Here is a 14,965-nt window from a genome sequence, read left to right on the forward strand (position 1 = left end):
GCTTGTGAAGGCATGTCTCTACAGGTAAATATAGGCTACTTTCAATAAAAGGTCCAACATATTAGGAAAACGTTTAGCTGTGTCACGGGACTAAGCAACTGAGTAGCTAACATTCTATAGAGCGCAGCGAGCGTCTCTTTATTATAAAGCCATCCAACATATCTGCACCGGGCACTTTTTTTGATCTGACGCGCCACCCAGCATACCCAGTTAAAGAAGTCATTGCTCGTCACTGGTATATATTATATATAGGATGACAGAAATTAATTATAATTAATAATATTTGTGTTGTTTTTCATTAACAATAAAGCTTTTCCAATTACCTGACAGTGTTAGTAGAGATAAGCTTTAGGCCTACCTGAATCTATGCTGTAGAGGATTTCAGCATTTAGGCCTTTGTCTTTGTCCAGAGCAGTGACCTGTAATACAGATGAACCAATCGCAGCTGTTTCAAACACACGGGCGGTGTACTGAGAGCACGTGAACCATGGTGCATTGTCATTACTGTCCTCCACGTTGATGATCAGTTGCACAACATTACTCTTCACAGGTACACCTTGATCTCTTACCTGGAATAATATATATATATTAACAACTAGCTGTTAAATGCATTGCAGTTTTATGCAGTTTTTCCTAATACCTAGTGTAGTGGACAAAATAAGTTTATTCATGGACTTACCATTACTGTGAGGATATGTCTGTGCATGGTTTCATGGTCCAGTTTTTCAGCAGTGTACAGAAAGCCTGTCCCAGGATCAAGACGAAACTTCTTCAGGCTAAATAAGTCTGTGCTGCTCAACAGTGTGTAGGATAACTTGTTCTTCTGATCTTTATCTGTTGCATTTATTTCCAGTATCTTCATACCAGGTTGGGTTTCCTCTGGAATACTTATCTCATATTGGTTTTGGTCAAACTGGGGGCGATGTTCATTTGTGTCAAGAACTTGAATTATGACCTGTTTAACAAAGCACAACCCACACAGTAAATATGGTATATATGTATTTGTTAAATGTATATATTAAATTATATTATTATGTATATTAACCATAATGGGTGGTGAGATCAGTTGAGAATCAACTAAGAAACAAAGAGGAAAATCCAGTTGCTTTAATGAAGTACTCTAAAAAGTACTTCCAGTCAAAACATGTCTGCCACTTTTGTTCTGACCAACTGAGAAAAAAATCATTACAATAAATCGTGCTACCAACAGTGATTAAATCTAACGATCGCTTAGCTCATATCACATCAAACCGTGCAAATCCCTATTATTGTTATACTTTGGTCTCAAATTTTTAATGTTAACAACATCAGCATTGCGTGACTACATGTATTTAGTGTGTATTAGCGTTCCCTGTATATTTCAATTTCTGGACAATCGAATCTTTTGCTTTTAACTACGGGTGAATATCCAGTTGTCACTGATGATTGTCGTTTGGACCTTTCTAGATTACAATCCACCATCAAAATGATACATTTAATTATTCCAACTGCTGTGGGAAAATGCTATAAATGATCCGCCACCCGCAGCATCCTCACATGCGATATATACACGGGACTCCTTCTTTGTACAGACGTGACGTAATGATGCAAAGATGAATGGCGACATGCTCAAATTTCCCGCTGAAATCCACCAGTACCATAGCCTGACAAGCCAGACCCACATCAAGATGTTGGGTCTGGGAACTCACCATTGGCAGGGCTCAATCCGAGGGGTGGGATAAACGGTTGTCTTTCAAATTCCCTCTGCACGCAATAGGATAAAGCTACAACCAACCAGAGCAACGAAGAAGGTGAAGCGGAGCTAGTTGATAGATTAAACTTTTGCCGTATCCGGTCGGCAAAACTCATCTTCCTTTCTTAAGAATGACTTCAGTGCCGTTCTTTGTTCTTTTCTCAAAGAGAAGCTTAACTCAAAGTCTTCCAGAGTCGCGGCCAAAGCCGATTCGATAGACCGCTGTTCGCCAGCTTCTTTGTTTACAAGTAGCAAGCGGAACCGCGGCAACTCTGCCGTCATTATGTTAAGCCCGCCCACCGACTCTATACAGGATGTGATTGGCCTGACCAGAGTTTGGTTTTCCCAGCTCGCAAGCCAACGGAGAGTTGCTAGACTACCCTGGCTGCAAATTAGATTGTGTCTAGATTTCTAGGCTACCAGTACCACTCAAATTATAACACATCATTGTGAATCAGGCTAAGGTAAGAAGATAGTTTGAACACTGGCTGCTCAAAAATTGATTTTGGATCATTTTTAACCCAAAAAGTTACAGACTGCACCTTTAAGTTAGTCATAATTAGATTTACGTATTCTTTTGAAGATGTATGTTTACTCAAGTAACAAGAACATAAGGACATCCAGTATGTATTATTTGACCTGAGACACAAATTTATTAAAGTCTTTAATTCACACAGACCCTGAAACTGCCCACAAGAAGCCCAATATAGGATGACAAACTGTACAGAGTGCAATCTCCTGGAGGGCAATGATCTCTGCAACAGGAGAGATGGACTGAGGGCTGAAACGGAGCTCTCTTTTAAAACATTACTCCCTCTCACATCATTCTTTGCCTCTGGGTCTGCTCACACTGATGGATGAGTCTCACACTGTGACCTGATAAGCCTGGCTGGCTTGGCTGATACATGCAGGTATCGCCCAAGGAGAGGTATGTTCACACTATGACAAAAGGACAGTGGCAACTTGTACATTAGAAAGACAGCAGTGAGCCTGACTCCAGCCAAGTGCGTCCAATAGTATCACATATATACATGTGCCAAGGCACATTCCAGCTACTTGAGTTTTTTTTCTTTTCTTTTTTTTTTACATGAAATTGAATATTTTCTATTAAGATTCAACCTGATCTTTCTATATGTAATTTCATGTGTAGCAAAAGAAAATAGTGAAATATATACTTATAAAAAAATTTAGATATAAAGCACTTAGAAAAAAGCAAAATGATATGTTTGCTTTGTGACAAATTTAAACCCGGCATTCATTGTGTGACATGTAATCTTGTTCATTTTAAACTGTCTTTGCAATTTGAGCAGTGGTGAAATGTATAGGTAATACTAAGCAACAAAATAATTATCCTGTCACAATACAGATCCACGCGTACACAATCTTTGTCAAAGCATTTTTCTTATCTCTCCATCCATTATTAAAGCAATCCAATATAAATGCATGGCTGATTTTAAGGTAAGTGCCATTAAAGACAAAACACCTGAGTGCTGATATATCTTGTTCCATCTGTTGCTTCAACAGTGAGGTTGTAATTTGACTGCCATTCAGCATCTAGAGCTCCAGCGATGATGATTGTGCCACTCGCCTTCTCCACATCAAAGTGGCTGCCAGTGTTTCCACCTTTTAGTACCAAAACAGACAGCAGCCACATATTAATGCCGTTCACTAACAGGTGGCATTTTTGCATAATATAGAATTTGCATTAGCTATTAAAGTAGCAAACGTTCAAAGAAAGTAAATATTGCGCAAGATCGCTTCCACAGAATACGAATTCAGAACTCTTTCTGGTAGATGTGACAGGAAATAATGCAAGAGCTGTGAGGAAAAAATTGGCAATATTTCTATTTACAGTAGATACCTGCGGTACAGTTCAGGTCGCAAGCCATCTGTAGAATGTGAAAAACTTCTTTAACATGTGTGACTCCTTGTGAAGCAAGAGTAGAGAAACAGTAAAAGAAAAGCAGATGAGGCAGACAAGAAGGTGAAAGAGGGAAAAAGTTGAAAGCTGATTAAGGCAAAATCAAGGGTGGGTTTTTGAAGATCATCTGAACATTTAACTTTAAAGAGCTGAAGCATCAAGAATGACTGGAGATTAAAATACCTTGTATTTAAAAATACAATTCTGTCACCATTTATTCACCCTCATCTAGTTCCAACCCTTATGATGTTCTTTCTTCCAAACATGAATGGAGAAATACTGATGTTTTTCCCCCCATGCAATTACAATGAATGGGAATTGAGGCTTTCAAAAAGCACCACAAAAGTATCATAAAAGTGAAACATGACTGTGATGTCTTCTTAAGCCATTCAAAGACATTTTGTGAGGATTAGTCTGAAGTTTAAATGAAATTGAAACCCAAATATAAATTCTGTCACCATTTACTCACCCCCTGTATGAGATATTTTAAGAACATTGAAAACCAAACAACAATAGAACCTATTGACTCTCATATATGGACAAAAAAAAGAGACATTCTTCAAAATATGTTCTTTTGTTTTACACAGATGAGAGAAGTAATAAATCTTTGAAACACATTAGGGTGAGTACATGATGACAGAAACTGCATTTTTATTTGAACAATCACTAGAAACATGATAGAAGTAACAATGTCCATGAATAAATCAATTGTCATCGATTCTGTAGTTTATCTCACTGACTTTTTATAGAGTTTAACAAACCATTGGAGTGGAAGATTATCATTGAATAACAACTTACATTTTACCTTTTAAATTTTACCATATGACTTCAGTAGGCTTGAAATGTATCGGATGAGTCTGATGGACACTTTCATGGAAACATTAATATGCATTTGTGTCCTCTTTGGAGCTGGGAAGCTCCAGCTCCTATTCATAGTTATTTCCTCTGTTGTTATTCACTGAAGAGAGTCATATGGGTTTGGGTTCACATGATGGTGAATAGATGACAGAATTAGAATTTTTGGAAATATTATTGTATGGCTGATTGTAGAGCTTTAGATCTTTACCTTTGATTGTAAACCATACAGGAGAGTCAAGTGGCTGAGCGCTGATAACTCCCACCATATGGGCCACTGGATCATTCTCCATCACAGAGAATGAGAGCGGAATCTCCTCAAACGCCAGCGGTTGTTTAGCCAGCTTAGGCTTTGGAATCCACTCAATATGCAACCGACAGATGGACGACTTTGAAGGCTTTCCATTGTCTGATGCTTTAATCTGCAAGACAGCAGTGTGAGTGTTTCCTCTTGTTTTTTGACAGACATGTCAAGAGCCTATTTTTTAAGGATGTAAAGGGATGTATTGGGAATACTGCATTTTGTTAATGGGTGATTTCTGCCACAATATTTACTCACAGTTAACAAAATACTCTATCTTTTAGAAGTTGGGTTCATTCATATTGAAGCCTCAAATACACCTCTATTAAGTCTGTCACCATTTGAAGTCTAGGAATTGAAATAAACGTACTGTGAGAATATGATACTCCCCCGCTGAAAAAGCCTCTTTGGAGAACACAAACCCAGTTGTGTGCTGAATGAAGAATTTCCTGCGCTCTTCACCTTCCTCGATTGCATATGAGATATCAGAGGAGGGACTCTCATCTCTGTCATAAGCAATCACTCGATAAATTGGCTCCCATTCGACTGCCTCTGGTCGTTCCACCAGCTTGATTTTAAAGATCTTTTCCAGAAACTGGGGACTGTTGTCATTTTCATCCAATACGTTGACTATCACACAAACCGTTGTAGACTTGGATGGACTGCCATCATCCGAAACAGTGATCTGTTTAAGAAAAAAACTGATCTCAGGCCTGAGCGCTTGAGAAACTACTCCCAAAGCAAACATGAGGGAGGCATAAAATGAAAACTGTAATGTTAACTTCAATATCTCTTCAACATGAACAGTTCACCCAAAAATGTAAATTATTTTCACACTATCATGTCGTTTTAAACCTGTATGGTGTCATTTTTTTTTGTTCAAAATTAGTATGTCTCAAAAGAACATTTCATTCATGAATCAGACAAAGCATATGGACTTTTATGGTGCTATGTGTCATACGTGTTCACTATGTTCTATTGCTGTATGAAGAAAAAGAACATGAAAATTCTCCTTTGTCTTCTGTGGAAGTAAATATAATGCAATGTCATCAGTTACAAGGTACATCTTACTTCAAGAAGATGCTCTGCTTGCTTTTCTCTGTCCAGTTTCCGTGATGTAGTTGTCACCAACCCTATGCATGAAATGACAAATGGTACATTTCAGTGAGTTTTCCTCTGACTGAGAAAACTTTCTGTAAGTAATAAAAGAGTCAGGCTGTTCTCCTGACAGTCAATCCTAACAAAAAAAAGAAACATTCAGGTTTGATGGATAAAACTACCCTACATTTTGTATTCTCCTCAGAGAGTGTTTCCTTTGTTGCAGTCTTTAATTTATTTTTTGCAAAAGAAAAGAAAAAAAAAAGTTATAGTTTAGAGTGTACTATGCTCTCTGTTCCTGGAAACGTTCTCTAAACGCTCACAATCTTTCTCCAGAAAAACATTCAGTTCTCAATGTACCAACTAAGTTCAGTTTTGTTCAATTGACTTTGGCAGCGAAATCCTTTGACAAACTTTTTTACTTGCACTGTTGAGACTTTAAGCTGAGCTGACTGAGTGTGGCAAGTAATTTGGTGGAGGAGAAATCAATTGGCGCGTCAAATTAATTAGCTGCATTCATTACTTGTGCTGCTCAGTGGATGTAATTAACCAGCTGGTGTGAATATCAATGATGTCTATACTTTTTAAAAACTTTAGGAAATATTTAATGTCAAGACTTATTTTATGTTCAGCATATGCGTTATGTGCATGTACATCTGTGAACATTAACACGTTAATGCTCATACATTTTTCTCTCTTACAGGTGTGGACATCATTCAAATTTTGCAGTTTATTATCTCTACTGGTATATACAGTATATTCAAATACAGGGTCAAATGTTTAAAATTGCGTTTACTAAATGTATCATGATAATAATGCTTAAACGAAAATATAATATACATATATATATATATATATATATATATATATATATATATATATTATTTTTTGTATTCATTAATGTTAAACACAAATCCACATGCTGGGATTTAGTTTTGATGAGTGGCATCAATTTACCTGTCTGGGAGTTGATGGCAAAAAATCCCTGTGGATTTCCATTGGTTATTTTATATGAGAGATTATCACTTGATTCAGAGTCCGGGTCAAATGCTTGGATCTGGATGACAGAGACGTCTTTGGGAGAGTTCTCAGGTATAGAAGAATAGTACACAGGCTCTGTTGCCAATGGAGCATTATCATTGACATCTTGAACTTCAATGTAGACCTCCACAAATGCGGAAAGTGGCACAATTCCTTGGTCTGCAGCAAAGATTGTGAGCCAGTAATGATTAGTAGTCTCTCGATCAAGGGTCTCTTGTGTCCTTATAATGCCTGTGACAAAGAAAAGATGGAACATGTTGCACTACATGAAGCACTTCAAATATTTAGACTGAGACAGCACCAACGGTGCTGCCATAAAATCTTGTCACATGGCACTGGGAGTTTTGCATTGCAAACTCTGAAGTCTAGATAAGGATGAAGACACCCATACAAAGAAGTAACGACTTACACAATGCTAATAATATTCTTTTTAAAGTAATTTTTTTTATCAACATATACAGTAAAAGCAAAAATGTATCTATTATCAAGCAAGGAACTGAGAATTCATAATGCAGACATTTGCATAAAAGATTAAATTGGAAAAGGGCAGACAGTGTACATAAAATATTGAGTGAAAAAGAGGGTATGGGGAGATGAGGCAGCTCTTTTTGTTTGTCTGTCTTTCAGCAGTGTCTGCTTTCACGCTGTGGGCTTTGTTCTAAAGGTAGCGGTGTGGCTCCTACAACTCCAGTAAAACATGATAAGCTCTTTCCTCAGGGTGAAAGTGCCCAGCACATCACTCTTTGTTTCTCCCTCTTATTCTCTCTCTTTTTCATTTTTACTTTAGATTGCAGATGGTACAAATAAAAAAAAATCTATCTTTGTTGTCTGTTAAAAATGCATAGAGAGGACAGGAGTGGAGTACTGGACACTTCCGTCACATGCAACTTAAAATGAATGGATTTTATTGCATAAAATTAAAAACTAAATTAAAATGGCATCTGCAAATAAATAACACCGCTACACCAAGTTTTTCTTACAACTAACTTCACTTTGTTGTAAAGGTTCCCAACCTTTTGTCCATGAAAATGGATGTTAAAAGGTTCATCATGGAATCATTGATGCCAATAAAGAACCTTTATTTTTGTGAAAATAAATAAAGTGTATAAATTCTGTTCCCCTCAAGTTCACACATGTGTCCTGGCAGAGTAACCACAGATGTAGTTCATCCCATTAACTGTAACCATCATTTTGAACAATAAACCTATTGTTTAAAAATGTAATGTTTTGTGAAATGTTTTGCTTGAAAACTTCAAAGACATTCACAATGCAAAGAAATACATTTAAGTGTCCAAATTCTCGGTGGGGCAATCTCTCATCAGTCAATACTGAATAATTATAGAAAAATAAGGAATAATAATAAAAAAATGCACTTTGTATTTTTGCACACATGAACAAAAATTACCATGAGAGTTAATTTACAAGCTTCCATGATATGCTCATTCAACATAGTGTTTTGTTGTTGTATTAGTTGGTTTGTTTTTAGATTTAGTGTGTGGATCCCTTAATACATATTGATGACTTATTTGTCTTGAATTGATAACCCCAATAAAGCAGACTAATTTTGGCCCAGATTGTTCTTTTGTCCTTTAAAAAAGCAATAAAGAATACACATTTACTTACCGCTCTGTTCATCAATGGTGAACATTCCAAGGCCTGAACCGCCTCGTAAGGAATAGCGAACTTCTCCATCCCTGCCGCTGTCCTCATCATGAGCTGCAACTTTCATAACAGAGGTGCCAACTGGGGAGTCTTCACTCACAGCGCCCCAATCCACAAAGAATGGGAAAGAGGGGCAGTATATATTCTCATTAACATCCACAATCTCCACTTGAATGAAGCAGGATGAGGATAAAGGGTTCGGCTTGCCTCTGTCTTTGGCCTTTGCTGTCAGATTATATATTTGTCTTGTTTCGAAATCAAGAGTCTGAGAGACGTACACAGCTCCAGTCATTTTATTCACCTGAAAGCTTCCATCTTTCCCATCTGTTAGACTGTATCTCACCTGTCCAGATAGGCCAAGGTCAGGATCGTGAGTTTCAAGCCAGAGCACCAAGGTTCCCACTGGAATGTCTTCTCTCACTCTGATATGGTATTGTTGGGGTATAAATGTAGGGGCATTGTCATTCACATCCTTCAAATGAATGTGTAACAACACTGTTGATACCCTTCGAGGCTCATCATTTGCTGCATCAAATGCAGCCACCCTCAAAACAAATGAAGGATTGGTCTCTCTGTCTAAGAGACCATTAACAGTTACAATCCCTGTTTCCTCGTGTATGACAAATTTGTCTGTTTCAGTAAGAAACGAGTACCTAACCATTCCATTGGCCGCTAAATCTTTATCTTTCGCTTCAAGCTGAATGATGTCTTCTGCCATAGCAGTGTCCTCACTTATATCCACTGAATACTCACGCTGAAGGAACTCTGGACTGTTGTCATTGGCATCCAAAATGTTAACATCTAAAATGTGAGATGAGGATTTCTGTGGTAAGCCGAGGTCATAAACAGTGATGTTGAGAGTGTAGCTGTCTGTTGTTTCTCTATCAAGTGGCTGGAAAACTTTAAGCCACCCTGTGTCAGATTCTATCGTGAAGCAGCTATCAAAATCTCCCCCTGCGATCACAAAAAGCAATTTCCCATTGAAGCCTGAGTCAGAATCGGCAGCTCTGAGGAGTGCTATGCTTGTCCCTACAGGAAGGTCCTCTTTAACTTCTATTACAGTTGGAGTGGACTCTATAAACCGTGGAGCGTGGCTGTTAACAGAATGGATGTCTGCAAATTCATCCTCTGCTTCTTTCTGACGGTGTAGTTTAGAGTCAAAAAGCAGCAGCCCAGCTAAAGTTCTCAGAATGCCAGTCTCTGCACATTTGGAGTGGACATGTTTAAAAGCACTAACAACTGTTAGATTTAAGAACATAGGAGTACTTGATATTTCTCCATCGCTGGCAGTTATTTGCAGCTGGTAGAAAGACTGTTTCGCCACATCGCCATCCCTCAGTGACTTTTTAAGGGTCAGCACCCCAGAGCTGGAATCCAATTCAAAAAGATTCATGTTATTACCAGTGTCAATTCTGTACTGCACTATGCCGAGATCATCAGCATCAATGGCAGACACCACTATTATTTGCTCACCAACCCCTAGAGATCTTGGCACAGTAACATCACAATCGATATTCTCAAATTGCGGCTTATTATCATTCAGGTTGGTGAGAGTGATTGAAACAAGAGCCTCTGCCTCACGGCGGAAAGGGGAGCCCCAGTCTGAGGCTCGAATCCTTAGGTAGAATTTACTTGGCATTATCTCATAATCTAGATCCTCCGTGGTGCTTATGACACCGGTGAAATAATCCACTACAAAAGGCTGTTTGTTCACATTGACAATACTGTAGGTGACATAGCCATTTTCTCCGTCATCTTTGTCAGTAGCACTGACTGTTAAGACGCTGGTCCCTATGGGCACATGTTCAGCGATACTGGCTTCAAAATTAGACTTTTGAAAGGTTGGGGTGTTGTTGTTCACGTCACTTACACTTACCACCACCTTGGTCACTGCTCGCCTGTCACTTGTAACAACATCAAATTCATATTGACTGACACGTTCTGCTTTTATAGGTGCCGTGGTGGTAATAAGGCCTGTGTTTGGATTAATAACAAATGGATTCTCATGTTGTTGCATTTTAAATTGTAACAAGTATTTAATCTTAGAATGTTTCGGTACAATTTTGACCAAAACAACAGGAGAGTGAGGTGGCGCAAACTCACTGAGAGTAACTCTATAGATGCTCTTCTCAAATGTAGGAGCCTCGGCGCATTCGCTGGGCGATCTCAGCCTCACAATTATGGCTGAGGAAAACTTTGGAGGATTTCCTTTATCTTTGGCCTGCAATGTAAGATTGTACCCAAAACTATAACCCTCCCATTCCACTTCCTTTATGGCCTTGATCATGTATTCTTTGCTCCCAGGGTTTGTTCTGAATGTCTTGAACTGCTGGAGCGGATCTCCAGCTACAATGTTCAAAGAGGCAATCTCGCCGTTCTGTCCTTCATCACTGTCCTCCACAGTCACATACGCATAAGTGGGATCCCTGGTTGCATTCCATGGAGTTAAGGGGACAGCTGTGATGACAGGTGCATGTTCATTGGCCTGCAGTATGTGCACCTTTAGCTTTGCTGCGCTACTGCTGCTGCTACTCCCATAGAGCTTAAGACCTCTGTCCACAGCCAGCACATCCATCTCATAAAGAGCCACCTCAGAGTAATCCAGCTTGCCTGTCAGAGTTATAACCCCACTAGTAGGATGAATGGCGAACATGTCAGTCCACTCTTTGAAGCTGAAATAGTGCTCTCCATTGGTGCCAGTGTCAGCGTCTGTGGCAGAAACTCGGCCTATGCTTGTTCTGATGGCTAAGTTTTCAGGTACAAAAAAACTATATGTAGTGGGTGAGAAAAGAGGTCTAAGATCATTTGTGTCCAGAACTTGTACTTTAACTTGTGTTTGTGCCTCAGCACCGGTATGTTTTTCAATTGCATTTACAGACAGTAGATAGTGGTCTTTTACTTCCCTATTGAGAGTGGCAGAATTCCCTCCTTTGGTCCTTATTCGCAGGAAACAGAAATTACCCAAAACATACTTCTCAGCTTTGAAAAAATGATCATGGTCCCCGGATTCTATAAAGTACCAAATGTCCCAAGACTGGTTCGCCATGAAAATACCCATTTTTATGGGGCATTCAACAAAGGTTTTTGCTGCTGAATTTTCAAATATCATTACATCGTAAATTGGATGAGTAAACTGAAAAGGCAATGCATCTTCCATTTGCAGGGCACCTAAGCAACTCCACATAAACAGCATTACCAGATGGTTAGTCCAGGATTTACCCATTGTGTCAGGTGATTACAGAGCCAACTGAAAAAAGAACAGGTAGAAGGAAATACTGTAAATATGACAATAAAAATAAATATCACAATAATGGATCAATTCAAATCAGCCCTATAAAGCCAAACAGTATCATATTTGATATGTGAATTTATAAGGCCTCTCTAAATTATCAACATAATCAAAATGTTGCTGAAATATCTGTTTTACTACTCGCTTTTCTACATGTCTTCTGTCATCTGATTGATAAAAAAAGTCCTAAAAATGTCCACATTCATATCGTGGTATATGTGTCTGTGAAATATTTACTAATTTTTATAAATAGCCTATATCTCATTGATTCACTTCTTAAATATCAGCAACTGCAGCAATTTGTAGTTATGCTCAGATTGGGTGTTTTTCCTCCTCCAGTATGAGCTCCATATTCATATAATCAGGCATAAAAACCTATCAAATATGACACTCAACAAAAAAACTTTTTTGTTGTTGTTTTTTTTTTCTAAAATGATCAATTTAAATATAGCCTACATTTATTTTTCTTATTATTATGTTAAGTATATTATAAATTCTTAATGGCATAAATGCCTAATTCTGTTTGGTCAGTCTACATATTGAGAAACACACAAAATCATTTGAAATCGTTTAGCCTACTGATTTTGACAACAACAAAAAAAAAACCTAGCCTACTTTTTAACCATTGACATTTTTTATTTATTTTCCAGATTCTTTTCCAGATCGAACGGCTCCTCAGCTCACGTGGCCTCAGGTTGCTCGCCGCACAACCTCAGCGCGTGCAGCTCTACGTCATTCATGTATTTGTTTACATACTATTTCCAGAAATATTCTACTAAAAGGACGTCTTTTTCATTTGCTGTATGGTAGTATGTTTCTTAACAGAAGCGGTAAACTAATCGAGTCAGATAATAACAAAAAAACATATGTTAAATAGGCTATTTAAATTTAAATGAATAGGCTAGTTCTTTTTGGATTTGTTTGTAGTGTAATAATAAAGATTAATGTCGGTCAGCGCAAAACAAACACCTGTAGGCTATTTTGCGTTAACATTTGATAAATTAGATAATTATTAAATAAAATGACATATACTGGTATTAAACTGATCGTTTATTAATTGTATTTTATTTGAAAGTTAATGTGGCTGATTTGATCGTGTACAAGACTTTGTAAATTGTTTAGGCTTGTAACTGCAAGCACACAGACAGTTCCGACTGAAAGACTCAGTTCTCAAGTTGTCCATATTGTTCATTGTTAATAGGAGATGCTCGCGTTTTATATTATATAGTACAGCATAGTTATAATAATCTTTATAGGCTACATATATTTATCGCGAGAGCAGATTAAGTTACACCATTCTTTCAAGAAAGTGTGATTAAATTGACCTTTATTATTATTTAGGAATTAAAGTGCATGGCTTAGCTGTTACTTACCATATTCGTGTAAATTAAGAAGCAATCCACATATCTCAGGTATTTCCCAAATAAAAATGCCGTTTAAACTCCACGTGAGCCGGAGAGCAGTGTCTGTGTTTCAGTGCCTCACATTGATGCTGGATCATTACTGCTCCTCCGAGAACAAGTCCGTCTCGATCAGCCTAGAGCTATGATGTCATCATCAGTGTCAGAAGTAAGTTGAATGGTCTACTACAGTCTGTTCGTAAAAAGTAAAACAGCAATAAGATTGTGATAATTCGACTACATGATGATTTTATACACTGCTGATACGAATAAGTAGAAATTAATTATTTCATTAAGGAGTCATTTTGGACTGCATTTTCCCCCTTATAGCCTACTGTAGATGGGTGTGGTCATAGCCTAATATGACTATAAATTAAGAAATATGTTTTATTTATTTGTCTGTTTAATATTTATATAAAAAAGAGTAGGGGAGAGTGGGGCACAACCTAACAGTTTTTGACTTTCTCTGTAAATCCACTTGTGGTTCAGATAATTTTTTTCCCACATTCATTGCACACATGTCTAGTACAATTATGTGGTTTTGTTTCATTAATACAGTGTATACTTTTTCTTGATTTACCCCGAAAGAATGGAAGTGAAATGTGACAACATGCCCCAAAGGTGGGGTACATCGTAACATGTGAGGGGCACATTGTAACATGACCAAATGACTGCTTAAAATGACCTGATCTAATAAAATCCAAGACAAACTAAAATATTATGTCAATAAAATACAATTATTAACTTTTTCAAATAAAAATAATGGCATTTTTTTATCATTAAACATAAACAAATATTTGATTTTGACAACAAACACTTCAAAATAATAATAATTAAGCATTTCTGAACATTGACTCTGAGTCTTTATTCACATTTCTCTCTCATGGTTTCTCAAAAGAATTAATAAAAGTATAGACTATAATAGCATAGTTCTAATAGGGGCTCACTGTATTATGCAGTATTATAACGCACCCCGTCTGCGCAACTGGGATTTAAACCCGGCTTGTGTCTTCTGCTGGTTAGATCAGCATGAAAGAACTATATCAACTGTTATATAAGATTAAAATAATATCACATTTGTCTTATTTTAAATAAACACAAAAAACAGAGATGAAAAATTAACTTATTATAAGAAATTTACTTTTGCTATGGTTAAATAAATGTTCAGTGATATCTTCCAAAGATTTAAAAATTTTGATGCCATTTTTTCTCTAAATAATGTTGATGTGCCAACTAGTAAATACACTAAGTTTCGTCATCCTGGCATGTGTGGAAAGTGTTAAACCATGTGTGTTACAACTGACCCCATGTTAAGTTGTGTCCCGCTCTCCCTATCTTTTTATCCTCTGAACTTGTGAGGTTGTGATTGTCAGAGTTTTTCTTTAAAGTCTTGAATAGGAGTCTAGTTTATGCCTGTCTCATTGCAACCTGCTGCTTTTTGGTTTTATGTTTTGCTGATAGTTTTTAGCAAACCTTTTTGCCTCTGAATTTCACTTTTCCTCCATATTCCCTCTTTTATGCTTGATTGAGTTTTACCATTTTTACATGACAAATAGATATGATTTATTTTAAGTACAAGGCATATGCTGAAATACCCATTGCTTTAAATCAGTGCTGGTAAAAAATTAAGACATGTGAATGTGTTTATTGAAAGGTTGTTGTTTGT

The 14,965-nt window shown here is 37.3% G+C and overlaps 1 protein-coding gene across 1 annotated transcript in view; it reads right to left on the minus strand.

The window, feature by feature from the left end:
- The window catches only part of fat1b (FAT atypical cadherin 1b), a gene marked incomplete at both ends in the record, with an annotated part of 35,914 nt that extends 24,147 nt beyond the window's left edge, over positions 1-11,767 (minus strand). The window contains 9 exons of the mRNA XM_079839256.1: positions 359-569; positions 680-955; positions 3,216-3,355; positions 3,594-3,659; positions 4,720-4,930; positions 5,180-5,494; positions 5,881-5,942; positions 6,865-7,179; positions 8,572-11,767. Of these exons, the coding sequence (XP_079695382.1) occupies positions 359-569; positions 680-955; positions 3,216-3,355; positions 3,594-3,659; positions 4,720-4,930; positions 5,180-5,494; positions 5,881-5,942; positions 6,865-7,179; positions 8,572-11,767 (4,792 nt within the window). The remainder of the gene's footprint in view (positions 1-358; positions 570-679; positions 956-3,215; positions 3,356-3,593; positions 3,660-4,719; positions 4,931-5,179; positions 5,495-5,880; positions 5,943-6,864; positions 7,180-8,571) is intronic.
- Positions 11,768-14,965: the final 3,198 nt, after the last annotated feature.

The sequence above is a fragment of the Gobio gobio genome (genome assembly GCF_949357685.1).
Source record: "Gobio gobio genome assembly, chromosome: 16".
Lineage (NCBI taxonomy): Eukaryota > Metazoa > Chordata > Actinopteri > Cypriniformes > Gobionidae > Gobio > Gobio gobio.